The 27,452-nt window shown below is 52.4% G+C and overlaps 3 protein-coding genes across 3 annotated transcripts in view; 2 read left to right on the forward strand and 1 right to left on the reverse strand.

Moving 5' to 3' along the window:
- The first annotated feature begins 6 nt into the window (after positions 1–6).
- CTDSP1 (CTD small phosphatase 1) lies at positions 7–3,938 on the forward strand. The gene is made up of 7 exons (XM_057367556.1): positions 7–81; positions 1,332–1,474; positions 1,638–1,739; positions 1,976–2,032; positions 2,503–2,595; positions 2,860–3,045; positions 3,135–3,938. The coding sequence occupies exons 1-7, from the start codon at positions 15–17 to the stop codon at positions 3,261–3,263; spliced, it is 777 nt and encodes a 258-aa protein (XP_057223539.1). The 5' UTR covers positions 7–14; the 3' UTR covers positions 3,264–3,938.
- A 4,087-nt stretch (positions 3,939–8,025) lies between these two features.
- On the forward strand, positions 8,026–13,524 carry VIL1 (villin 1). The gene is made up of 19 exons (XM_057367537.1): positions 8,026–8,149; positions 8,334–8,408; positions 8,538–8,734; positions 8,991–9,099; positions 9,356–9,466; positions 9,564–9,766; positions 10,254–10,332; positions 10,453–10,551; positions 10,648–10,801; positions 10,891–10,991; positions 11,126–11,263; positions 11,412–11,570; positions 11,647–11,826; positions 11,942–12,087; positions 12,183–12,327; positions 12,599–12,787; positions 12,938–13,006; positions 13,161–13,298; positions 13,386–13,524. Exons 1-19 carry the CDS (start codon positions 8,075–8,077, stop codon positions 13,497–13,499), a joined length of 2,481 nt encoding a protein of 826 aa, XP_057223520.1. The 5' UTR covers positions 8,026–8,074; the 3' UTR covers positions 13,500–13,524.
- A 2,549-nt stretch (positions 13,525–16,073) lies between these two features.
- The window catches only part of USP37 (ubiquitin specific peptidase 37), a 32,749-nt gene continuing 21,370 nt past the window's right edge, over positions 16,074–27,452 (reverse strand). The window contains exons 18-24 of the mRNA XM_057367557.1: positions 25,825–26,077; positions 23,675–23,841; positions 21,826–21,886; positions 19,638–19,753; positions 18,727–18,796; positions 18,100–18,238; positions 16,074–17,543 (exon numbers count right to left, since the gene is read on the reverse strand). Coding sequence (XP_057223540.1) covers positions 17,456–17,543; positions 18,100–18,238; positions 18,727–18,796; positions 19,638–19,753; positions 21,826–21,886; positions 23,675–23,841; positions 25,825–26,077 — 894 coding nt within the window. The 3' untranslated portion in view covers positions 16,074–17,455. The remainder of the gene's footprint in view (positions 17,544–18,099; positions 18,239–18,726; positions 18,797–19,637; positions 19,754–21,825; positions 21,887–23,674; positions 23,842–25,824; positions 26,078–27,452) is intronic.

Raw genomic sequence — 27,452 nt, forward strand, 5'->3', positions numbered from 1 at the left:
CCTCCCCGGCGCCCATGGAGCACCAGTCCATCATCGCCCAGGTTAGCAGGGAGGAGGGGAGCGCCCCGCTGCAGGAGAAAGGTAAAGCGGAGGGGGATATTCCCCCCCCAGCCCCTTCCTGTGCGGGAGAGGGGAGAGGGGGAGGTCCCCGGGGGGCTGGGGGCCTGCGGGGGCTGCTCCCGGAGGGTGTGAGGAGCTGCGCGCCGCCTCTGCCCGCCCCCGTGCATCCCGCTGCCCAGGCTGGGGAGATGCGCTGGGGCTGCAGCTCGGAGCGAGCGGGGCTGGCTGCTCCCGCCCCCTCGGAGCCCGGCSATGGCCCTGGAAGGCTCGGGGTGCTGCTCAGTATCTGCGCTGTTTCCTCAGGAGCCTGGCGAAGGGTGCGCGCAGCGCCGGCGGGGAGGAAGGGGGCCGAGCGCCGGGCTCTCTGGTGCATCCCAGCGTCCCGATCCCCGCGTTCTCCACCCCGCCAAGGGGGTTTRGCGGGGGCCGCTGCTCGTCCCCCTGGCCTGGGGAGCTGCCAGGCCCGGAAGGAGCAAACGCGGGAACGAACCCCGTCCCCAGTGGGGAGCTCCTGCCCCACGGGCTCCCCACTACGGGACTCGGGGCCCTGGCCCGCCTGAAGGGGTACACAGCGAGGGCGGGGTGCAGCCCCGACCTGGACTGCGGCAGGACCTGGCCCCGGGGCCGGTGGGGTCGGGCTGGAACCGTCGCGCTGCCCCTGGGGCACGGGGTGGGCAGGGGCAGCCCCTCTGCCTCAGTTTCCCCTCGTTCCGCCAATGGGGACCGCGGGAACGGTGCCAGAGGCGGACGCTTCCCCCTCATTGGTTGCACTCCTCCGGGTACGCTCAAGTCGGCCAATGAGAGGATTCAGTGTTCTGGAGGCGGGCAAAAGAAAGGGCGAAAGCCCCGCCCCCTCCGAAAGGTCCCGCCCCCAGGACCACCCCTCCCGAGTGGGTCTGTGCCCCACGGGGCAGGACAGCGGGGACCGGTCCCGGGCCCACGGCTGCCCCCGGGCTCGGCTCCACGGCTGCCCCCGGGCTCGGCTCCACGCCTTTGTTGCAGGGTCTGCAGCCACGCAGGGGGTGCCCACGGGGGTCACTCGTGGAGTGGGATGGGCCGGCTGAGGGACTGTGGGTGGACACCACACACGTGTGAGCGACATTGCTCTGGCACCGTTGCTTGGTGGGGCAGGAAGGGCGGCCGGATGGGTGCTGGGGGCTGATAAGGGCGTGGGGGCTCTGTGGCAGCACCAAAACCTGGCTTACCTGCCCCCCAGTGCTGTGCCAAGGCCCCCCCGGGGTGCCCCTTACCCCCCTTCTGCCCTCCCGCAGGTACCCAGACCCCTACCAAGAAGCCTCGAAGCCGCAGCATCCTCCAGTCCCTGTTTTGCTGCCTGTGCCGCGATGAAGGGGAGCCCTGCACTGGCACCACTGGYGCTCCGCTGCTGGTGGAGGAGAACGGGGCACTGCCCAAGGTAACCCCACACCCCAGCCTGGCACTGGAGGCAATGGGCTGTCCATCCTCTGTGCCTCCCCTGTGTGGCCAGGATGGGGGTTAATTGTCACTTCTCCCAGTGCCCCCCCTCTGGGTGGGCACCCTGTTGTTACCCTGCTGACCCCTGTGCCCTCATGCTGCAGGCTGCTGTCAAACACCTCCTGCCWGAGATCAAGCCACAGGATGCCAGCAAGCTCTGTGTGGTCATCGACCTGGATGAGACCTTGGTACACAGCTCCTTCAAGGTGCGGGACACCCTGGCCCACCCCACACCTCTTGCCACATGCTCCCCCACCTGCTCTGCCGCCCTTTTCCCATTAAGTGATATCCAGAACCCAGCACAGCCTGGTTGGATCAGATGGGGTGTCCCTGTGAGAGGGCTGYGGGGCTGGCAGGGGTGCACAGTGGGCAGAGGGCAGGCAGCGTTTGGGCAAGGGGTGCCTGGTGTGCCCGGTGCTGATCCTGGTGTGCCCTTCCCCAGCCGGTGAACAACGCCGACTTCATCATTCCCGTGGAAATCGACGGCATCATGCACCAGGTAACAGCAGGATGGGTGCTTGGTGGGAGGGGGCATCGTTCCACCTCCCTGAGGACCGGGAGCCATCCCAGTGCTCTGCACCGAGGGGCAGTCGGAGGTGTCAGGGCTGACATGTTGCGGGGCAGACGTGGGTGCCCCTCTTTCTGCAGGGCAGGGAGGTGAGGGGGTCCTGGCGTGGTGCCCTCGTGCAGTGGCCAGCCCTGGTTTCAAGTAATCCAGGATAGGCTGTGGTCTGGGCAGTCAGCCTGTTCTCGGTTACTTGGCTCCGGAGCCGGCCAAAGGCTTCGCCCCAGACATTCCTGCAGGGCCACGGCATCCCCCGGCTGGCACAGGCAGCCCCCGTGAGGAGTGGCCAGGGAGCTGCTCCCTGGCTGGGTGTGGGGACACAGGTGTCCCCTGGGAGGGCACAGGGGTGCAGGGTGAGCCCTGGCCGGTGCCAGTGGCGCGCTGCCCTCTGCCCGTGTCCGCAGGTGTACGTGCTCAAGCGGCCRCACGTGGACGAGTTCCTGCAGCGCATGGGCGAGCTCTTCGAGTGCGTGCTCTTCACCGCCAGCCTGGCCAAGGTGGGTGCCCCTGACCCCCTCTGCCATCGCCCACCTCATCCCAGACACCCCTCGAGCTCCCTCACCTGCCCGCCCGYGGGCATCGCTGGCCCTTTGTCCCTTGTGTACCCACAGGCAGTGCCAGCACRGGGCAGCCTCCCTACCCGCCCCTCCGAGGCACTGGCCAGGGAAACTGAGGCACAGTGGAGAGCTGGGTACCACTGTCACTGTGGGGTGGGCAGGGTGCTGTGGCGTGTCATGGTGACACCCTTCCTGTGCCYGCAGTATGCGGACCCCGTGGCTGACCTGCTGGATAAATGGGGGGCTTTCCGGGCACGGCTTTTCCGGGAGTCCTGCGTTTTCCACCGCGGCAACTACGTGAAGGACCTGAGCCGCCTGGGCCGCGACCTGCGCCGAATCATCATCGTGGACAACTCTCCCGCATCCTACATCTTCCACCCCGATAACGCTGTATGTGCCCCCAGGGTGAGGCTGGGTGGGTTACGGAGGGGATGTGGGCGGGGACCCCCTCTCAGTGCTGTTCCCCGTGCCCCCCGCAGGTGCCGGTGGCCTCCTGGTTCGATAACATGGCGGACACAGAGCTGCTGGACCTGCTGCCCTTCTTCGAGAGGCTCAGCAAGGTGGAGGACGTGTACGCAGTGCTCAAGAAGCAGCGGACTAACAGCTAATGGCCCCCCRCCCTGCAGGTGCTGCCAAGGGGCACCGTCGGGGGAGCCAGGTGCCTTATCTGGGGGAGGGAGGGTCCCGGTGTGCCCCGCATCATCCTCCCCAGCCCCGGCGGGCGTGGTGCCCTCCATGCCTGCTGGTGGTGGGAGATGTGGGTGCCCCCGCCGGGAAGCTGGGTTCCCCCCTTTCTCAGAGAAGGGGGGCCGTGGGTGACCTGTTGCCTTGCTGTGCTGAGGACCTACTGGGGGGGTCCCGTCCTCCCCCACTGTTCAGCCCCTGCCCTCTCCCCCTCACCCTGTGTCCCCCCTCCCCAAAACGGTTCTCAGGTCCTTTTCCCCTCTGTCCCCCGACTGGGGAGGGGGGGCGGGGTCAGCAGCTGCTGCTTTCCACTGCCTTTGGTGGGGGACCAGATCCCTCCAGCCAGACTCTGCCTGCCGGGAGGCTGGTGGCCCTTGGCCCCAGTCTGCAGGGACTACGGGGCCAGTTAACACCTTGTCACCCTCCAAAAAAGCAGGGAGTCTTACTGGCCTTGGTGCGTAGAGCTGCCACCATACCCTTAACTCTGCCCTGGTGCAGTTATCACCTCGTGGGGGGCATGTCCTTGCCCCTGTTCGTGCCTGCTGCCCCCACCCCGGGGCCGTKTTTTTCGGGGGCAGCCCGGCCTCAGGGCCGAGCCCCTGGGTTGTCCCCCCACGTGCCTTGGGACACCACGTCTCTGTCCCGCCTTAGCCCTGCGAGGGGTGTGCTGCGGAGGGGCTCYTCACTGGCCTCCTCCAACCTCGGTTTCTTCCCATTTTGGGGGGGAAGGTGGCCACCCCCCCTCTCCAGTTACACTGTGTCACTGGGAGCCACTCTAGTCACCAGCGGGGGTCCCCTCCCTTGGTGGGTGCCACACCCYGCTCCGTGTCCATCTGCAGCTTCACTAAAGGCTGCCGGTGCCAGGAGAGAGGGACCCCCGTGCCAGCCTTAATGTGCCCCTGCCAGCCTTACCCCAGCTGGGACAGGGGTGGGGGGCACTGCAGCTCCTCCCCCATAGCCTGGGGYTACCCTGACCCCCGTGGGGTTGGACTCGTGCCAGAGTGCCGCCCAGCTTTGAGGGGCTGGGGGCTCTCAGGGTTTTTCTGGGGGGGGCTGAGTTCAGCCAGGCCCATTTTAATGTCACAATATGGACAATGCCTCATATCTTTTTAGAGGGAAAAGCAACGGTTTCCCAAAAAATCATGGGTGCCTTTTTAGCGCTGTGCCAGCAAAGGGAGYGGGGCAGTATTGGGGGGGTGGGTGCGAGGGGTTTTAGCTTTCCGGTGCTGTTCAGCCGGCTCCTGCCGGCACTGCCCTGCTCCCGGTGCTGGGGGCAAGCAGGGGTCCCCCAGCCCCACCCACACCCCTGCCTCCACCCCTGCCCTGTGCCGGGGGCTGGCATGGGGGGTGGTGCAGCACAGCCCCCTGGATCCCTGCCAGCCCCGGCCTCATCCTGCCCCGCCGGGAGGGTTGAACTCAGCACTTTATATTAGACAAGTCAAAGGGCGCCAGCACAGCCGCTGCCCAGCGAGTGCCTGTGGGTGCTGCGACACCCGAGGAGTACGGACCCCACCTTGGGCACCTTGAGACATCTGGGGGGTGCAGAGATGGAATCAGGGGGCTGGGGAGGGCTGGGTACCAGATCCAAGTGCCTTCATGTGATTAAAGCTGTCAAACCATCTTGGAAAGAGTGGTCCTGAGTGTGTGTATGCATTGGCACGGGCACATGTCGCTTGTGTGTYGCTAGTGGCTGTGCACAGCTGGGCGCTGTGGAGCCCCCGGGATCRCCTGAATCCCCCGGGAAGGGGGGATGCTGCAGGTCAGTGCTGGGGGAGCACCCTTGGATTGCTGGGGTTTGGGTGTCATCCCTTGCCTGGTGCCAAGGGGACACCCTCACTCTCGATGACAGCCTCCCCTGGCTGCCCTGGCACCTCCATCCTAACGCATTCCCCTCCTCCTGGAAAAGGTCCCTGGTGCCAGGGGGCTGGGCACCCTGCCCCTTAACAAGCACAAGGACAAATTTACCCTGTCGGCTGTGCCGCCTTCCCGGCTTTGAGACTTCCAATGACTTTGCTCCACGTGAGGTGTCAGGCTTTCCCCTGAGATTGGGGGCACTTGGGGGGCACTGGTGCCACCCCATCCCCAGGCAGTCCGCTGCCAACCTGCCGGCACTGGGTTCCTGGGGGGTGTCTGTCAGCTGCCCCCTCCCCCGTGCCCTCATTGGCCCTGTGCCTCCCCTCATTAGCGCAGTCTCTGTCCTCCCTGATGGCTGCACTAATTACTGAGTTCATTAGTGGCCCGGCTGGGGGGCCCGGGGAGGGGGTGAGCCCGCTGGGGCCGCCGTGGGGTCCCCAACCCCTGTGCCACAGTGCYGGGCTCAGCCCTGGGGCGCAGCCACTGAGAGGAGGGCGACAGCGGCCACCTGAGCGTTCCAYCCCACCCCAAAGAGCCCCACTGGGCGCTCTGCACCCAGGTAAGCGTCCCACGGGACACTCGTGTGGGGTGCAGGAGGGGGGAGCTGGGTGGCGTGGTTTGGGGAATTTGGGGGCCAAGGAGTGGAGAGCAGAGCCCATCCCTGTGCCATCAGCCTTGTTTGTTCCTGACACGTCCCCCGTTCTGGTTCAGCCCGTTGTCATCCCTTTGGGGATCCTTGCCGGGAGGGGGGACGGTCAGGCAGGATTTGGGGCTCGCTGCAGCGCAGGCSGGGTACGGGATGCCCGCAGCGCTTGTGGCCGGGACTGCTGGCTCAGCAGGGAAACCAGGATAAAGCTGCGATAAAGCTGCGGCATTCCCGCAGAGCTGGGGAAGAGATAAGAGCGGGATGGGAAGCCCGGGGACCTTCCTGCTGCTGACACCCGCCCCTCCCACCTTTATGTAGGCCGTGGTCATTCCCCAAAACCAYCTTCGGGCCTGGGAGCCACTTCAGTGCTCTCTCCTCTGTGCCAGCAGCAAGGGCACAATCAGATGCCAGCCCTTGGGACGGGAGTAGGGGGCATRGGACAGGGCGTAGGGCTGAGCTGTGCCACCACTCTGTGTCCTGTCCTGTCCCTTCCCATCCCCAAAGGGCCTTGAGGCTGTGGAGACACCCAAGGCGGGAAGGCAAAGGAATGACCAGGGATCCGATTTCTAGCTGGGGAGTGAGACAGTCTGGAGACAGTCCTGGGGCAGGGTGGCTGCCAGTTGGGGATGGGGATGCCAGTCAGGGGGTGGAAGGGGAWCCCCAGATGATGGTGCTGCATTGCTGTCACTTTAGGGATCCTTTTCAGGGRGAGGAGGCACCAAAAAATCCCCATTTCCATGGTCATAGTGCTCCACGTCTGGGAGGGTTTGGGGATTTTGGAGTCTGGGGAGTGAAGAACAGTGGCAAATCCCATCCCTATGGCATCAGGGTACCTCTGTGGCTGTTGCCCACGTGTCCTGGTCCAACCCTTTGCTGTCACTTTATGGAGCATCTTGGTGGGGTGCAAAAGAAAAGCAATTCATGGGCTCGGTGCCAAGGGCCAAGAGGGGAACAGGCCGGGAGTGGGCAGAGACACCACCCTGGGCACAGCCAGTCTGTGGACAGGGTACAATGACACCTGGGGGGAAACACCCCATGAGTAACGGGGCTCCAAGGTGCCACARAGTCTTGGAGGGCTGTGGGGACCTTGACTCTGGGCTGTCCCTGCCCTTATATGGTGAGCATAGGCAGGGACGAGAGGGAACAAAGGTCTCCTGGGTGCTGGCACCCGAGCACTCCACCTAGGTACGCTCACCTGTGCCCAGCTCTGCAGGGAAGGTGAGGAGTYGGGGTAGGGTGAGGGGAGGGATGGTGGGCATGGGGTGGACAGCACATCCCGCAGCCACCATCACTCATGGCTTCAATTAGCCTGGGCTGGGGTTTGGGGACCCACCTGAGCCCCACCTTGGGGCTGTGCTGTGGAAGATGCTACCCCCTGGMTCTGAGGGATGGGATGTGGGTGCTTTTGGGGCTGCACAGTGGGGCCAGGTGGGGTTTTGCAGGGCTGAGGAAGCAGAGACCTCCCCTCTGGGCAATGGCAGCGCTCCCTGCCAGCCCCCAGCGGGAACACACGGGGAGGCTTTGCCTGACACGGGCTGCCCTGCCCCTCTGCCACTTGCAGGGAGCACTGTCAGCCTGGCAGAGATGCCTGTGACAGCCTGGGCGGCACTGGCACTGTCAGCACTGCCCTGGGGCCAGGATGTGCCCTCCCTGGGGCATGGATGTGCTGGGGGGTCACAAGCCGGGCTCTGGAGCAGGCAGTGTGTGTGTGAGTGTGTCTGTGTGTGTTGTGCTGCAAGCAGTGGCTGTGCCGTGCCGTTCCACTTCAGCCAAGCCCTGCTGGGACGAGGCTGAGCAGGGCCAGTTCCTGCTGGTCCTGGGGAGGAACGGGCCACTGTGAAGTGGTGTCACCCAGCTGTGGCTGCTGYGCTGTGGGTGCCCTGCACAGCCCCGTCCCACACTTGGAGACAGGGCAGGGCACTGGGGCACCTCAGGAACCCTGTACCTGCCCCCCCTGGACTCTGGACCAGGGTCTGGACCCATTAGCCACAGTGCCAGCCCAACTGGGGGGTGGCAGCCGCAGCTGTGTGCCCACAGACCGACACCGCAGTGCTGGGGGTCCCCTGGCCCCGKGCAGCTCCGTACAGGGGGGTTTACAGCCGGGCTCTCTGCTGAGCAAGCAGGGCAGCAGATGGCACAGCAGGCTGGCTGTGTCCCAGCCCTTAATGACACTGCTGCCATTAACRAGGGTGTTGCCGATGCTGGCAGGTCCCCTTGCCTGTAGTACCTGTCACCATGGTGGAGCTCAGCGCCAAAGTCACCAGGACGCTCAACAAGACCACGCCGGGCATCCAGATATGGCGAATCGAGGTGGGGACATCACTGGGCTGCTGGGGGGTTCTCTGTGAGGGAAGATCCTCAGTACCAGGGTTTGGGGGGGTCTCTGCAGCATCCAGGTTAGACCCAGCAGGTCCTGGTGCTGAGGGCAGGGGGTTTGATGGGGCTGGGGGGTAGGGGTTCCCCACTGGGACTGACATCTCCCTTCCTTCTGCAGAACATGGAGATGGTGCCCGTGCCCACCAAAAGCTACGGCAACTTTTACGAGGGGGATTGCTAYGTCCTGCTGTCGGTAGGGCATTCAGGGGTCAAATGGGGAATGGGGATGGGCTCTGCCCTGAGGGGGCTGGGGGCAGGGAGTGGTGTCTGTGGCCAGAGTGGGGTCACCAGGGCTCTTCTAGCGGGGACCCCTGTCCTGCAGACGCGCAAATCTGGGAGCAGCTTCAGCTACGACATCCACTACTGGCTGGGCAAGGAGTCGAGCCAGGAYGAGCAGGGGGCGGCTGCCATCTACACCACCCAGATGGATGATCACCTGGGCACAGTGGCCGTGCAGCACCGCGAGGTCCAGGGRCACGAGAGCGAGACCTTCCGCGCCTACTTCAAGCAGGGACTCATGTATGTCAGTCCCCCCTGGGGACCTGCTCCCGTGGTGGGTGGCAGTGGGGAGGGGTCCTCTGGTGTGCCCTGTGGAGATATCCCCAGTGGGGATGGGGACAGCCCTGTCCYGCTGAGGTGGGGAGGAAGGAGGAGGATCTGGAGCTGGGCTCCATCAGTCCATCACCATGTGTGTGGATGGGGGTCCCCAAACATCTCCCGGTGCATAAAGGTGGGAGGGGGACCCCGGGCTGACACTATGTCTGTCCCCTCCCAGCTATAAGAAGGGTGGGGTGGCTTCAGGCATGAAGCACGTGGAGACAAACACCTACAACATCCAGCGGCTGCTGCACGTGAAGGGCAAGAAGAACGTGGTGGCAGGAGAGGTGAGACATGGGATGTGGGGAGCCTGGATCAGGATCAGACCAGAGCTCCCCCAGGCACAGCTGCCTTCAAGCAGGGGACAGAGTGGGTGTGGGATGATGCTGCCTTAGGAACAGCTGCTGCCCAAAAAGCCCTGCTCAGGGGAGGGAGGAGGAAAGACTGGGGGCATCAGCACTGAGTGGGGGGGGCTGCAGAGCCATGGGGACCCAGGCATTCTGCTGCTCAACATCCACCCTTCCCAATCCTGTCCTGCTGCAGGTGGAGATGAGCTGGAAAAGCTTCAACAGAGGGGATGTGTTCCTGCTGGACCTGGGCCAGCTCATCATCCAGTGGAACGGCCCTGAGAGCAACCGAAACGAGAGGCTGAGGGTAYGGTCAGGGGGTCCCAAGGTCCCCTCCTGGAGGAAGGGGGGTCACAGACCACCCCCTYCCTGATCTGGGCTTATCCCTTCTCCCCTGGGTGCAGGCCATGACCCTGGCCAAGGATATCCGGGACCGGGAACGTGGGGGCCGTGCCAAGGTGGGCGTAGTRGACGGTGAGAATGAGGATGCCTCACCAGAACTCATGAAGGTCCTTAAGCATGTTCTGGGTGAGAAGAGGGACATCCAGCCGGCCATCTCYGATGACAAAGTGGACCAGACACTCAAGTCCTCCCTCAAGCTCTACCAGTGAGTTGTTGGGGGCGGGTTATCCATGGGGACACTTTCCATGGTGGTAGAGGGAGMCAGCAGCCATCTTTGCTGTGTCCCACAACTCCCAGCCCCATGGACAGCCACCAAGAAAGTCAAGGGGTGGGGATAGGTCCTTTGGGTGCCATTGGAGCAAGAGGAGTYCCTGATGCCAAGAGGATTGGTACCTGATAGAGATGCTCGTGCAAGCATCACTTTTGGACATTGAGGCAATGCTCCTCAGTGGCCCCATAACATCTGACACCCCTCTGTCCCTCCTTGTGGCCACTGAGCTGCCTGGCAGGGCAAGCTACAAACCGGACTGCCACCATGGCACAGCAAGAGAGTTTCTGGGCACCACCTGTGCCATGATCTGGCTAGGAAATGGGATGGGGAGGGACACCCCCACTAAACCCTACCCCATAATGGGGATGGGGTTTTCCATCCCAGTTTCTAACCCTTTTTTTCTCTCTTTTTCTGCCGTCAGCGTCTCCAATGCCAGCGGGAACCTGGTCATACAGGAGGTGGCAATTCGACCCCTAACTCAAGACATGCTCCTGCATGAGGTCTGTCACCCATGGGATGCTTGGGGGTGCCCGATTTCCTTTGCAGCTTTAACCCCTCAAAAGACAAATCTGGTGGACTTTACCTAAAGCCCTAATTTCTGYTGTTGCCCCTTCTCCCAGGACTGCTACATCCTTGATCAAGGAGGTACCAGGATCTTCGTGTGGAAGGGCAAGGATGCCAACAAGGAGGAGAAACAGCAGGCGATGAGCAGGGCGCTGGTGGGTGCTGGGTTAGGGGCTTGTTATGGGATAACCTGGCTGTCCCCTGGGGTGCCAGGCACTCCATACCCACRCTCTGTGTTTGGATCCAATCAGGGCTTCATCAAAGCCAAGAACTACCCAGCCAGCACCAGTGTGGAAACAGAGAATGATGGCTCTGAGTCAGCCATYTTCAGGCAGCTCTTCCAAAAATGGACTCTCCCCAACCAGACCAGTGGGTTGGGCAAGACCCACACCGTGGGCAAAGTGGGTGAGTGTCTCTTTCCAATGTGGCAGGACTCCTTGGACTGGGATGGGGGGCCAGAGGGATTTGGCTCACCCCTCTGCCCTTCCCCACAGCCAAGGTGGAGCAGGTGAAGTTTGATGCCACCACGCTGCACRCCAAGCCCCAGATGGCTGCCCAGCAGAAGATGGTGGATGACGGATCTGGAGAAGTAGAGGTATGTTGGCTGTGGAAGAATGTGGGACCCTCTCAGGCACCCYCTTTGCTATAGCAGGGGATGCCGTGGGGGCCGGGATCTGCAGGGCAGGAGGATGCAACAGCCCTGACAGCAGCATATCCCTGTCCCACCAGGTCTGGCGAGTGGAGAACAACGAGCTGGTGCCCGTAGAGAAGAAGTGGCTGGGCCATTTCTATGGTGGGGACTGCTACCTGGTGCTCTACACCTATTCCGTGGGGCCCAAGGTGAACCGCATCATCTACCTCTGGCAGGTGAGACCTCCAGGTCGCTGCCCCAGGGGTGGGGGACAAGGGTGTACCTCCCTGGGCTGGGGGTGCTCTGCSCCTTGGGAACAGCACGAGGGTTGTCTCTTCCCAAGAGGGGCTGTGATGGGTGCTGAGCCCCCTCTGCCCCGCCCAGGGYCGCCAAGCCACCACAGATGAACTGGCCGCCTCTGCCTACCACGCCGTGGCCCTGGACCAGAAGTACAACAAYGAGCCTGTGCAGATCCGTGTCACCATGGGCAAGGAGCCGGCCCACCTGATGGCCATCTTCAAGGGCAAGATGGTGGTCTACGCGGTGAGCATGGGGCTGGTGGGACACAGGCAGGTCAGTGAGCCTGTGGCGGTGGTGGTGACCTGTCCCTGTCCCCCAGGGTGGCACGTCACGGACGGGCAGCACGGCGCCCATGCCCTCCACCCGCCTGTTCCAAGTGCACGGCACCAATGAGTACAACACCAAGGCCTTTGAGGTGCCCGTCCGCGCCTCCTCCCTCAACTCTAATGACGTCTTTGTGCTCAAAACACCCAGCTGCTGCTACCTCTGGTATGGGAAGGTGAGTACTGCTGGGCACTGGCGTGGGTGCTGCCATCATCCAGAGAACTGTCCCCACCACCTCTTCCTCCTCCCTGGCCTGGGCCAGTGATGGAACAGCTGTGCTTGCTCGACAGGGCTGCAGCGGGGATGAACGTGAGATGGCCAAGTCCGTGGCCGACATAATCTCCAAGATGGAGAAGCCAGTGATTGCAGAAGGACAGGAGCCACCTGAGTTCTGGCTGGCCCTGGGGGGCAAGTCCCAATATGCCAGCAGCAAGAGGTACCGGTCTTGTCCCTACCCACACTCGGGGGTAAGATGGGCCACCAGTCYCCAAGCAGGGTGAACCTCATTCGCACCATGTTGACCCCTCCCAGGCTGCAGGAGGAGAACCCCTCCGTGGCCCCCCGACTCTTTGAGTGCTCCAACAAGACAGGCACCTTCTTGGCCACGGAGATCATAGACTTCACCCAGGATGATCTGGAGGAGAGTGATGTTTACCTACTAGATGCCTGGGACCAGGTGAGCTGGGGGAGCACGGAGTAGGGCGCAGACCTTTGATCTCAGAAGTTGATGTTCTCAGGGTTGGAGGACCTACATCAGCCACCATTGGTGGGATGGGAGGCTAGAAACTTGCCCATACGTGGCCCCATGATGTTTTTCCCAGCCTTCTTGCTCCAGGGAATGCTGAGGATGGACTCCCAGTGTTCTTCCCCAGAGCCTGTGTGCCTCCAACCATGGCCCCAGAGGGCTCCACCTCATCCCAGTGGTGGACACGATAACCTTATTGCAGGTTTTCCTCTGGATTGGGAAAGACGCCAACGAGTCAGAGAAGGAGGCAGCAGCAGTGATGGCACAGGAGTACCTCCGGAGCCACCCCAGCGGGCGTGACCTTGACACCCCCATCATTGTGGTGAAGCAGGGCTATGAGCCCCCCACCTTCACTGGCTGGTTCATGGCCTGGGACCCTCTCAACTGGGAGGTGAGTCATGGAGTGTGTTTGAATGGCCAGGTCCCATCTGCAAAGGGACCAGATGTGGCTCTGGCCCCAGGAGCAGCTCCAGGGTGKGGGCAGCAGTTTGCCTGACCCCTGCTTGTGCTGAGAGCCTGAGCACTTTTGTCCCCTTCCCAGGACAAGAAATCCTACGAGACACTGAGAGCTGAGCTGGGTGACGAGAGCAGCTTGGGGCAGCTCACCTCAGTAAGTGGCACAAGAAGGGCAGCTGGGCTGGTGGGGGCACAGAAAGGCCCTTCATGCCCTTGGCAGGACAGGAGGAGCTGCAAAGACAGATCCTCCCAGTGCTGTCTCCATCCCTGGGCCACAAACTGATGTGAACTCTGCACCTCCCATTCAGATGATCACATCCAAGCAAGAGGTGTTCACTGCCTCCACCACCCTTATCCCCACCAAACTGGAGACCTTCCCCTTGGACGTGCTGGTGAACACYTCAGCTGAGGACCTGCCCCGGGGTGTGGATCCCAGCAGGAAGGAGGTGAGATGAGGCCAGGGGGCTGCTGGAGGGGGAGACAGGGAAAGTCCTCCCCTGTTCTTCAGCTCAGACTCCTTTCTCYGGCCCCAGGACCATCTCTCCGATGAGGACTTCCAGGCTGCTTTYGGCATGAGCCGCTCCGCCTTCAGCAACCTGCCCTTGTGGAAACAACAGAAGCTCAAGAAGGACAAAGGACTCTTCTAGGGAAGGGGCCCGGGCACAGAGACAAACCCAGTTCCTTATTAAATAAAATTTAATAAAGTTTCAGGAATTGTGATCTCTCCCCTCCAACCCCCTGTGTGGGGGTTATTTGGCAAAGAGCTGGCACACACGGAGACACAGGTCTTGACTTCCCAGCAGCACAGGGAAGGACTCTCACCTCCTTTTCCCGGAGGCCTTCCTTTGCCCTCACTGTGCTCAGCCGTGATGCACAGGCTGGGCATGCCCAGGGAGTCAGGACKCTCCCATCCCATTCTGGCACGTGCAGCTTCAGGCTAAAGGTCCAGTATACAGCTGGAGCCACTCCCTCCCTTATCACCTGAACTGCCATAAATACATGTACCAAAGGTAAATGAGGGGACAGTGTGCCCGTGGACAGACACCAGGGCTCACTTGTCCTTGACCCAGGAGGGGAGGAGGGCCCCTCCCTTCTACTTGGGCTCTGCAGGGATGTTGAGAAGCACTGGGGTGTCTCCCACGGGGACTTATCTCTAGCAGGGGGACTGGGATTGATATGTGATGAGGGGCACTGAACACCACAGGATGTTCCCAGGTAACCGAGAAAAGTCCCAATGCCAGAGGGGAGGCGGAGGTGCATCAAGAACCATCAGAAATAAGATCCCAAATCAAGAGAGGGTTAATAAAGAGATTTTAATTTCACAAAAATCTATCTACACATCATTTAAAAATGGGCAGAGGGAACCCAAGAGCAAAAACTGTAAAGAATAGAGAGGAACAGGTCTGCTAAAACACAGAGAAAAGCACTGCTCCACATCAACAGTGTAAAGAACCAGTCAGGGTGCAGGCAGAAGCCAGCGGCAGCAAACCACACGGACAGCAGCTGCTAGGGGTCCCACACCCCTTTTTCTCTCTTTGGCGGGCAATTACAGGGATAATTAGCTCCATTAAAAACAAAGCAGACGAGTTATTCCCAGCCCCCTCCCCGGAGCACGGCGTTCCCCACGTGCCTCGTGCCAGGGTGAACCGCAGCAGGAAGCGCTGAGCTGGCAATCAGCCCTTCCTCGGATGCAGGACGGGAAGGAGGATGCAGGGGCGATCTTATCTGTGCTGCACGAAGCAGGGGGGAAGGCCAGGCCGAGGCCACAGGTGTTGCAGAGCCCTGCTCTCTGCTCCCGTCGATCCCACTCTGCTGCTCCGGTTGGGAAACCAGTCCTTGCTTTGCAAAGGCTCTTTGTGCAGCCCTGCTGGCCATAGCTCCCCGGGGTCTGCACACAAGCTCCAGTTCATTGACACGAAAGCTCTGCCCCTCTCAGATTAGGGGGGTAAATCAAGAGCAAATTATCTCAGTCAGACAGCGAAGGGATGAGAGGAACGGAGGGAGAGGAATTCCTTGAGCTTCTGTGGTGAATCACTTGTATGAAACCAGGCTGATTCAGAAGTGGGTAAATGYTTAACTGAGGAAGAGCTAGCACATGTTCAGGGCCCATAACTAAGCTTCACCTACCTATATCCAAGGACAGGTATCATACATGGAAGGGCCAACCTGCAACAGCATAAGCAGTGGGAATGATTCAACTGGTGTGCAGCACAACTCATGAGGATTACACACCTGTCATCCTCCCCACTGCTCTTGGACAGGAAAAAAGCTGGCTTCTGCAAGGAAGGGGTTCCATGGACACTCCTGCCCGGGTGAAGGAGCAAGTGAGCTGCTGTATGCCAAACAAAAAAGCTTAAATTATAGTAGGTATCTGCAAATTCTTAATGGCTAGAATAACAAGCAAGAACTTTTCATAAAACAAGAAACACTGGTTTCAAGCATCAGCTTTTGTAGTTCGATCCAAACAAAACTGGGTTTTAAACAAAAGTTACTGCACTGAAAAAATCAGGCAATATTTGCTTTTATTATAAATTAAGTGGAGTGCAGTGCCTTGTAAAAACAACCTTGCCACCCAAAAAAGCAGAGCTGACTTCTGATACTACAGGAATACCAGTTATATACAGCACAAGCATAGGATGTGCTTGGGGAAAACAGGTTTGCCCTCTGGACGGAGCAGTCCATCACATTCGCAGGGTGATCAGTTCAAAGGACAACTCCCACGTCACCACCTCTTCCCATCGCCCAGAATTCGACCRAAATGAGTACTGACAATAGAAAAGTATAATGCTTTGTAATAAATTAACACACACTCCCCTCGAGCTGCGTCTCACCAAATAAACACTCTGGCATGTCTACAACCAAACCTTTGCTCCTGGCTGAGAGACCAGGGAGACGCCACTGTGACCAGGYCCCTGTGCTTGTCCCACCTGGGGACTGGGAGGGAGGTCAGTCCTCACCACACCTCAGTCCCCAAAGTGCTCGGGGTGGGGAGGACACCGATGCTGTCACTCACTGCTGTGCACATGTGGGAAGAGGCCCCTGAGGCAGCGGCACGCCCTGCCAGCCTGCCAGGATAAACTCTRTAGTGTAGAAGTGCCCGTGAAAGGTGCCTGATGTCTCCTAAACTGATGGTTTTGTCTGCTTTGCTGCAGCCGATTTTTTCCTGAGAAACTCCTAATGATAGTTTAAAAAACTCAGAAACTATCTCAACAGCAAAAGACTCCTTAAAGAAGTCTTTCATCTCTAAAACTCAAGCTGCAAAAATCAGAACTAGAGGCCAAAACAAGAGCAGCTACTCTGCTTAGAGCAACAACTTCTCTGAAATGAATAAATGTCAGTGAAAGGAAACATCTGACCCTGCTAAATTAGTGCAAAGGTGCTAAAAAAAATTAACTCAATGGGCTTCTCTCCCCACTGCTGAAACAAGCTATAAAAGGAGCATCATGCTTCTAAACCCAGCAGAAAGCATCACTTCTTCCTAACCATGTTCTGTTCATGCTGAACATAAGCTTTCCACCAAACTGGTTTAGTTTCACAGTTTGAGCACTCTGTACTCCTCAGAGAGGAAAGGGAGGCATGGCTGCAGTACAAAGCCTCTCACCTGGGATAATACAGGACCATGGCAAGATCGTGGTTCAATCACAGAGCAGTTCAAGTGCCAGTGCTGCACAGGAAGGGTAATGCCAGAACGCTCTTTCCCTCCCAGAACATGCAAAGAGGCTGTTGCTCACCTCCTGCCACTGCTCCAGATATTCASCTACCCCAGAGTCACATTGGAGCAGCCCTAAGCAACACAACTCCAGTGCAAAACACGGCACACCCAACGGGAGACCTCGCCTCTCCAAACGGCACTGATGCAACAACCTCGCAGAGAAAACGCAATCAAATAACAGAACTTTTAAAACAAAAGAAATCACATATATAATCTCACATCTAAATGAGGATGACAGTGAATGGTGTAAAAAACAACAGAGCTGCCACCAGGTATCAATACATTCCACAGCACCGACAGTTTGTTTCCTGGAACCGCACATAAATAGCGGAGCGCTTACAAACCCATGAATGTCACAACGCATCAGCTTGAGTTATTCCAAAATGCCTGTTAGCCAGATGACTGGCAAGAGCCTACTCAAGTGATCTGGCTTTCCAGTGAATATTACTAACACAACACACGCCAGGTTACAGTCTATTGCTTAAATTGCTCTTGGAGAAAAGAAAAAAAGCGCCAAGTGATATGTAAATCTTCGCCACTCACGTCTCACAGGTGAATGGGCTTTTARAGTCGAGTCTCTTTTTGCACTATTTTTTAAACCAGTTTATGAGCAGCTGTAGTCTTGTGGCTTGTTACAACTCTTTAAGGCTCCATGCTGACAAAATTATTTGAGAAACATTAAAAATTTCACCACAGRAGGATCGCTCCGGATGTCAAGGTTTAAACGTGTAGTTCAGGCCCAGGACTTGCACAGATGGTTCAACAAACCGAGCGTCCCATATTTCTACCTTTTGTCTCATGTTTTGGCCCTGAGCTGTTTGTTACTCCTGCATGTCTGGCACAAGTTCAGAATCTTCCTTGCTCCTCAGGAGGAACAAGGTGTTTTACTCTTCACAGAGGCTGACGAACCGATCTTCCTACTTCCATGCTAAGTGGCTGTGCATTTTTTTCTGTTTCTAGTAACTCATCGAAGATATCCCTAGAACAAAAGGGAAGACCAACAGTGAAACTTATGTACAACAACAAACCGCTACCTAACACAGCCCTGAGGGAATTGATAACTGGATTCATTCCACAAACTTAAGCGTCACGAATCCTGGCCAAGAAAGATGTCTTATCTGACATCTCCAAGCACCAGTAAATACAGAAGGCGGAGACAAACCCACCTTCTTCATATCTGTGTGCCTTGAAAAGATATAATTTCTACCTACAAACTTAATTTTGGCTGTGTCCTGAGATGACYGTGGCTGCAACAACACAACTTTTAGGAGCAGGGGTAAGGGCATTTRCAAATATCACAGCTTAAGGAAAAAACACAAGCTCCATTAGGATTTCTGGTGCAACACATGCACCGAGACACTGATTCCTGTTTAATGCATTCGACATACAATCCCACACCTCTGAACTCAGAGCACCTCAATTTTGTTATTCTGAAGATGTGTTTCATCCCAGCAAAAGGCCAGAGGAAGAAGAGAAGTGCACTTCCTCACAAACAGCAGGTAATTTCYACCACCAAAATTCCCCAAGACACTTACTTGTGCATGTAGAAGAAGATGTATCCACTTCGATCTCTGTCACACTGAACGGTGGTTTCTAGAGTTCTAGACACTTCCAGGTCATTGTAGGTGAACCAGGACTGCTTCTTGATATCATAGACATCACTGATATAATGACCTTAGCAACAGAGAATCACAGAATGATTCGAGTTGGAAGGGACCTCAAAGATCACACCTTCCACTACACCAGGTTGCTCCGAGCCCTATCCAACCTGGCTTTGCCCCTTCTGGGAATGGGGCAGCCACAACTTCTCTGCACACCTTTCTTTCCATGCTGCACTTTGACCAATGAGCTGGTTAGCTAGATAGTTAGCTAGGTACCCTGATCCAGTCACTGATGTCAGATGTAAATGCTAAAGGACCCTTAAGATCCTGGTCCCTGAATCAGCTGGTAACAAACACAAGCAATTCTACAGTGCCCATWAGCTGTATGTTTCCTACATGTTGTAGTCAGGTGCCGTGACATACCCAGCCTGTTCCCCCATCAGCAAGTCATGACAGAAGACTTGCTTTGCTGCCTAATTCTGCTATAGTAATCCTGCATTACAGCATTACCTATCTTGAAAAATAGGTRAGAGATGAAGAATAAAATGTGGCATCTTTTACCTGAAGATGATGTGCTTCCAATATGGCTGACAATACTGATGAGACGATAGGAGTGAGGAAGCTCTCCTGTCTGGAGATCAAAAAAAGTACAATTAAAGCTTTCAGGCTTTTTTTCCCTCCACCTAGCTTATGGACAAGATAATTTATACCTGTGATAAAGAGCTTTGCTACTGTATTCAAAGCTGCAACCTGATGAAGGATTACAGAAACAGACAGCCTGGCTCACACCAAACAAGTAGTTCTTCCAAAAGTGGGAAATGTGTATTTAATCTATCAGCAACACAGTGAAAATGCAAAGGAGCTTCTCTGACCTCGGAACAGATGCTGACATGAGCTCTACACTGCAAAGTTTTCTAAACAACCATTTCCTGAGCAACTTCCACTGATGTCAGAATTAAACCAGCAAATAAACAGAAAAGCCAAAAAGGAACATCATGCTTACTTCTGAATTATCAAAGACATACCACGGATAACGGTACACAGATTCAACAGCTAATACTGGATATGTAGCCCAAATTCTCCTGTCCTGCACCTGTAATGTCAGTAGACAACACCCTCTTTGCATGCAGGAAACATGCTCTAACTATTCAACAGCTTCTGACTATTTTTTAATCCTCTCTTGACCAGGAAATATTACCTAGAGAATTCCCTAACAATACTCTTAAAGAGTTTCTTAGAGAAACTCAGAATGTCTCTGCAGCTGTTTGTCTTTTTAAGGGTTTGCTTGCTTTGGTTTGGGTTTTTTTTGTGATTAAAATAACACAGTAAGACTTATGGATAAGAATTTTCTATGGTTTCACTTTTGAATATAAAAGACCATTATAGCCTCTACATCTGCTTTGTAAAACTACCTTCAATACTACAAAAAATGGGTATATTTTTTAGTTGGCTTTTGAAATCATGGCTCCTACCTCAGCATTTCTTTTCAGCTCTTCTGCTTCAGCTTCTGAATACTCCATGTCAAGAACATCCTCATTCCCAGAGTCTTCATCAGAGCCAACGCTGTCCAGGAGAGAGCTGTTAAACTCTAGATAGTAAGGAAACAATGATAACTGCATGAGAAGCTGTGGACCACACCAGAATTCACAACAAATTGAGGTATATCTACCCACATAAACAGGCATAATAAAATCTCAAAATTCCTTTCCAAGGAAAGCAGGGGCTATTGGAATTTCCAAATAAAAGCCCTTTCCCTTTCCCAACTTGTCAGAGAAACAATTAAATACCTTGGAATCAATTTTAGCATACTTCTCCCCCATACTTCTTTGAAAGGGCACTATGGCAATGACAGCTGGGTGATAAAAGAGCAGTTAACACCCAACTGGCCCTGGAGCACCAGTGGGCTGCAGACAGGGCAGACAGCAAAAGGACAGCCAGTCTGGCCAGTGAACTGCAAGTTACTGCAACAACAAACYATGAATTACAGTTTTAACTATAAGTTGCATTAACAAAGTGAATTTTTGAATTAAAACTGGCATCAAAATGCTACTGCTGGCAGCAGGCATCTTTTCATTGTTTTCAATGGTAAGAAAGCTGCTCACCACAGGAACTTCCAGTTTGCTTGGCTGAGCAAAATGCACGCAGCTTTCTATAAAGAGCCGGAAGGCACCGCTGCTCCCCGTACAGACTGTTCCAAACTTCCCGGGGTTCTGCAGCTACCTAACTAATTTAAGATTTTGTACAGTACTCATTAGGAGAAGTAGCTATGCTTTCACCAGTTAAATTAAAGCTATGGAGTCCTGGGTGGATGAGAAATTGAGATTAACAGGACACTGCTCAGGAATTTTTTCTGGTCTGTTTTCAAGAGACTATCACGCCAGCTGTGATGGAGATGTTTTGCCAAAGAGATTCTCACACTGCTTGTCCTGTTAAATCWTCAGTCACTGGATTAGTATAATCTTCTTGGGAAGTTTATAGATGACTCCCTTGCTTAACTGGGAATCCTCTACTGCTGCTTTGGTCACTTATTTGGGCTGTAAGGTATACTACAGCTTCTTCAGTAGGTCTCTGCACAAAGCAYCTGCCACAGGAATTGCTAAATGCCRCTTCACCAGTGGTGCCAGGATGACTGGTTCTTTATTTACAGCATCACTGGAATCCCTCATAAAACAAATGCTACCAGCTCTGCATTCAAGATTGTGTTCATCTCCTTGAACAACTACTTCCTGACACAAGGAAAGTAGCAAGGAAATGCTCCTGTTTAAGCCAAGCAACTGCATATCAAGGAGATGAAGGATTTCTAGCCTTGAACTTTTCCTGAAGAAAAATCAAGAAAAAGCCAAGAGGGACTGGTCACTCAGTCTGCYAGAGCTCAGGGTGAAGGATACCTAAGCAGTATTCAATTTATTTCTCTTCAGAAGCTGACACGGGTTTATCCAGTAACAACTGAGGGCCTTTAAAAGGCCCGGAGCAACTACAACTATCTTAACACAACACTTTATTATCCCTCCCTCTCCCTCTTTGGAGCAGGAATTTTCCTTAGTTATGTTTTGCTCTGCCAGATTGTATGAAATCACTTGCATGCCAGCCTCACACTAATGCTAAACAGTGCCTGAGGAGGCCTACTGTCTGGATTTGGAGAAGACAGATAGTGTGTTTTGSGTTTCTTTCTTCACCCCCAACAGCTATACCTTGCAGTGAGGTCTGTCTCCCTCCCATCCTGTATCAGACATTCATTARTCAACACTAACATACCAGTGCAAGTAACAAATAATCATTATTTCTGACTAGGGGCATTAGCATGCTGGCTTTTGCAGGGAATGCAAAGTTTCAAGATCCATTGTGCTTTCTCTAAATGAGTATTATGCATTGATATATATTCTATATGGTTCATATAATTTATTATACATATGTCTCTATATATCTCTATATCTAACTAAAAACTCAAGAGACTGAAGTAATTTTTCAGATTAAGTTTTTCCTGGCATTTGCTTTCACAACCAAGAACATCTGACCTTGAGCRCAGCCAAACACAACAAAGCACACACCAAAAGAACATGAATCCCAGCTGTCTTACTGACACTCAGGAGCTGCACTCATATACACAGATCAATTTTCCTCTCAAAAGCAACATACTGGAAGATCTTATTTAAGTTTCACCTTGTAGACTTAATTCCGTGGCTCGTTTGAGGTCATCATCCTCTTTCTGTTCTCGTGCCTCCTAATGGGGAGAGAACAAAACTTAGCTCATTGAGACATTTCACTGTTTAAAATTCTTGTGGTGCTCTTTTTCCATTGAAACTGTGCCRCTCTGGTTTCTACAACAAACTTGACATTGTAAATTAAAGGTTCTGTGTGAAGGAATGTTTGCAACCAGTGAGAGTCCAATGTTCCTGTGCAACAGAACCTGGGACAGACCTTCATTAAGGCTTGTCAAAGCTCCTGAAGTTTGGTATGCAGCAGAGCAAGTCTCTAGTAACACCGAATACTTTCCCTGGATCATTAATTTGAAAAGCATCTGAATGAATTTGCAACCCTTTGCTCAGGAAAGCTGTCACTTACACACAAAGCTCCTCACACTTCAGCAAAATTTAGTCTACTTCTGACCAAAGCCAGCTRAGGACACAGTCATTAAATCCTGACAGATTTTGTTATTTTTAAACCATTTGAAAGTAGAGCCAATGGTTCCATGKAACAGGTGTAATCCACAAAGGCAGGATGCAAAAAGACACCACTAAACAAGCAGGTATTAAAAATATTACCATGACCAAGTAGCAAAGAAACCTCAAGTCAACAAACACATCTAACGTTTGTATAATATGCCCCTGTTCCTCCCACCACTGTTGAGAGCCCAGAGCAACAGCAAGCCAGTCAATAATATTTAATGAGCTGGCTTCTTAATTCAGGGYATGAATGCTTTCAGCACACCTGAATTCAGCACCCCAACTATGTATTTCAAATCAAGATAACCRTAGCCACTGCATTTCCTTGCCCAGATCATTAGAATAGCAGATTTTTGCTTCAGAACTCTCGCAGAACCACATTCAAAGGGCAGTTTTACATTATTAGCATGAGGCCTTTTATCTCACTATTTCTAAAGCACTTGGGAATCTTTGTTAAACTACATGGCATTGCTGAATCAAAGCTACATCTGGCATGGAACATACCAACCAGCACCTCATAATGAGTAATGGGAGAGAAAAATCCAAGAGCTGTGGAAACATCAGCTCTCATAAGGAAAACCATGACAGCTTTGGTATTAATAGAGAGCAGACAAGGGCACCTATTTAAAGAAAGACCTGGCTAAGTGCTTGCTTCACTCTCAGTGGTGTGGTTAAATTTGTAGCAAYCAGTTAAAGGTCTTGCCATTCAAGTGGAATACAGATAGCATACAACTCAAGAACCCCAATTTTTCCAAGCCTGATTTAAAGGACTTGTTTTAGACTAAATTATTTGGGATCCTCTTTCCACTTTACTAACAGGGAAGGATCACATAAATGCTCAGTTCCTATATTCTTCACTAAGCATCTCCAATTCACTAGCAACAGAAACACCACTAGGAGAGACATGTCTTTAACCTGACCTGACACAACCATTCTTAGCCTTGGCTTTGAAACCTGCCTATTTCACTGAGTCTTGACATGACACACTGCAAGAAGGAGCTTCCAGGGAAGCTAAAGGTGGGAAGAGTTTAGTTCAGCTTATCATCCATTTTAATATAATGTGACAAACCAGTGTACAAAAGTGCATGGGGGAGCTTTGAGAAATCAGTGGGTCTGTGATGTGATGCACAGTTTTCAAAGCACATACAAAATGTGCCCAGACTTATCCAGYGTCATCATTCTACTGACACTGAAGSTAGAAGAAACCCAAACCTGTTTGCTTCGGATAATTTTTTAAAAAGCAGACGAATCCCTTTGCAGTTACTGCCTGAATGCAAGCTTTTTCTTTTAGCTTTCAGGTGTCCAGTGTTGGGCAAGATAACTTAAGGATGAAAACTATTTCTTACTTGCTCTTGAAGGCTTTGAGCCAGTGCCTGCTGAAGTTCTTGTTCTTCCCTCTCTCTCTCCATATCGTACTGCTGCAGCCAGTCAACTTCCCCTTGGGAGCCTTCTGGAGTTTTGTTTTCCTTATTCTCATCAAAATCTTTAGTTATCTCAGTGAAATTGGCAGGACCTAAGGAATCATAAAGTACAGTTACACTTTCCTGGATCTTCTGTTTGTTACCAGCTAAGTCCTCTTTGAATCACCACAATACTTGCAGCATAGTGACATCTATTGACAGTGAGYTCACTCGCCATAAAATACCCACACAAGAGTCAAATGGAAAAAGCTCCAAAACAGAATCTTATGCTCATTTTAACTGGTGTATAATGAACCATTTGATTAATCCCTGAACCTGTTCTCTTCTTAGCCTCTTATGTTCACTCAGAAACTGCAAATTTATCTACAGAAGCCACACACTACTAGGTTTCTGCAGCCATGAAGCTGACACTTGAATTTCTCTATAAGAAACCATGRATTATAAAAATTTGCATTGCATATTATACCTTCGAGTCGAATGGATGAAACCACAATTAAAGCCAAATCATATGCAAGGTGAAAGAAAGCACAAATCTCAAGCACTGTTTAAATGTGCACCTTTTGCTTCAGGTAAGGCCCTCAATCTTGTGAACACTATGTACAGCTTTAAAGGTGTATGAATGTTCTAACTTTTTCATTCACCTTTGAAGCAAACACTATGGCAGAAGCACTTTACGAAACCTCTGGAATGAACATCCATTCAACCACTGCCTACACTACTGCAGTTGAAAGACACTTTCATTCTTGCTTGCAACTGAGAAAGTGTCAGGACCTGCTCCAACAACTATCAGGCAGCAGCATGTGAAACTTCATGATTTTACCCTGTGCAGACTTCAAAATCTGCTGATTGGCTAATACAAGGCAGTCTCAATATCTGTGAACCCTTAACACAAGACCAACAGCACCACAGACATAATCCATTAGTTTAATCCTCTTAAGATGAGAAACAAACCAGAATTTACTACATGGCCTTTGAAAACACGCAGAGTAAGAAGAAATACAGAACTTATATTAAAAACATACTTTTTGCTTAAGTGTCACAAAAGAGCCTTCCAATAATTACATTATACTTTCCAAAGAAAACCTGGAGACAAATACATTTATGTGGCCACATTCTATCACAACTSTCTCTCACACCACCATAAGCAGCATTACTGTATAAAAAGGAGGGCACACATCAGGCTGATCACATACATAATATTATCCTTATATGCTGCCTTCCATCATTGAGGCTGTCAAAAGCTGTCCACTGCAACAAGTGTAATTTCTGGTRACAGTGTGGTATTCTGTTGTTAATTAGCCTCCTGGCTTTTAGAGGACATAAGCATATTGGTTTTTTTTTCCATGCTAGTGAAATTAAAAACCTGACTGGAAGCATGTAGCACACGACAAATGACAAACCATATATACTGGCTAAAGGAAGACTTGACTTTCCCACACTGAGATCACACAGGCTCCTCCTTGTACTTAACTGTGTCTCTCTGTCAGAGGCCATAATTCMCTGGAGTCTCTAATGATTATGGGTCCACTCTCACATAAAAAGCTTTAGAAAAAGTTACATAGATAATAACTAAATCCATTAGTAACTAGTAACAAAATAGCTGCATTTATGAAAGCATTCAGATGGTATGCAGCCCTCTTGCACACCAGCCATGTGAACACTGCTACCATGCTGCCYAGGCTACAACAGTTACAGAAATGAAAATGCTTTCTGCTTATGGCAGATTCAGTTCTAGATGTGGCCAAGTACTAGGAAATTAAATTGTCTGGCACAGGAACCTGTGGAAGCATGTGTTAATCAAGAGAGGAAAAAAATGGAAATTAACTTTGAATCATGGAGCTGACAGACTTACAAGAAAATCCATTTTCACAGTTCAGTGAACTAAATGCTTCATATACAGGGAAATTATAAAGTTTTGTGTTCTATAACGGAGGAAATCAGGCAGTTTCAGCAGTGCACTTGCATCCAATTCCTGCCACCAGCCATTACCAGCCTGATGTTATCAGTAACTTGCTTTAACCCACTATTCCAAGTGGGAATTCACAAGTCCAGTTAAGATAGTTAMTTTGCCTTACCTGAGTCTAATAATATTTTGGGTTTGTCCATCTCCATAGATTCCAGGTTTTCTGGCAATTCCTGAATTTCATCATCTCCAAAACCAGTGTCTGGGCTGCTTGTGGGCTTATCTTCATCATGGCTCAGAGACAGAGAAGCTTCCCTTTTGCTAATCTCTAAGACAGCTGCTAGCAACTCATCTTCGCTCATTCCATCAAAACCAGCATTACCCAGCTCAGGTTTATCACCCTCCATTTTACTTCTTTTTGAACCCTAGGGATGAATGGTATGATTAAGTGTTTGAATAAACAGGTATATAACATCAGTTTTACATTCACATTTACGAATTTACATTTCTGTGGAGATTTCAAAAAAAGTTTTGTTAACCCCAGGGACTGAGAACTTGGAACATAGTTCCATGAGACTCCATAGTTCCATTCAACATAGTTACATGAGACTCAATGAGAGACAGCCTTTGTAGCTACACTTACTCCACTGATTATTTAAATATACACTACAACGAGTTTTTACAGGCTCTGTGGATTAGCATACACAAGATAACTCCTCCCTTCTCCTTCCTTTTCTTTAGCATGTTTCCCCTTTAGGTTCTRATGAATCCTCAAGCCCCTGGCAAGTCGGTGCTGAGATACAAGCAGGGAAATTCCAGGTTTGTTAATAAAGGATGAAGCAACAACACGAGAGTAACTGAACTTGAATACAGGGATAGAAGAATAGAAACTGAAATTGGGCTGGTATGAAGAGCAATTAAAATTARGTTTCATGCTGCAGATTTGCCATATGAAATCTTGATGTGAGTAGAGGGAGGAGGGCAGGACTGCAAACCAAGTAAGAAAAGAGTTAAACAGGGAAAGGGAGGGATTATTCTTTCCCAAGAACGGAATGACTATAAGTTGAAAGACAGAAAAAACACTTGAGACTTATTCTCAATTTTCCTTTTTACAGTTCATTTTCCTAAAGATGATGTTCATCAACTCGTACATCACAGTGATTTGCAAATAATATAGTAACTTCAAGCATTCTGATATTAACTGTTAATCAAGAGGTTAACCTCCACATATGCATGTTTACACAATTACACTATTTACCATATACTTAGAATTTTTTTTCCTATATTATGTTAAAAATGGAGTAAGATAGTTTCTATTAAAATGTACTTATCCAGATCTTACTCCAAACAGCATTAGGATGGTTCTCAAAACTTCGTTAAAATTAACAAAAACACATTTTTACTGCTACTTTTTACTTAAATACAGCATGCATTTTGTATTAAAACTGACTTATCAAACAAGATTAGCAAATGAATTAGCCAACTAAACTGCTTGTGCTAGACATGTTGCCCTCCAAGAATTAGAAGTGACAAATTTAAACCTCTCTCCTCACAGCTATTTATGCACTGATTTCTCTGATTTCTCTCCCTGCACCTGTAGGCTACCAACATCAAAACTGGTTTAGCTCTTCAGCAAACCCTAGTTCCAGGCTCTCTGCCAACAACTACCACTAATTCAGTGGCTGGACTTTAAAGACTTGGCAGCATCTGTGCATTATTTGAATACAACTTTTCTATTAGACATTATTTGCATAAATTTTAAATAGCTTAGGCACTAAGACAGGCTGCTTTAAGTAAGCA

Source organism: Malurus melanocephalus, unplaced genomic scaffold, assembly GCF_030028575.1.
Source record: "Malurus melanocephalus ecotype Western Australia unplaced genomic scaffold, MMel_1.1 scaffold_81, whole genome shotgun sequence".
Classification (NCBI taxonomy): Eukaryota; Metazoa; Chordata; class Aves; order Passeriformes; family Maluridae; genus Malurus; species Malurus melanocephalus.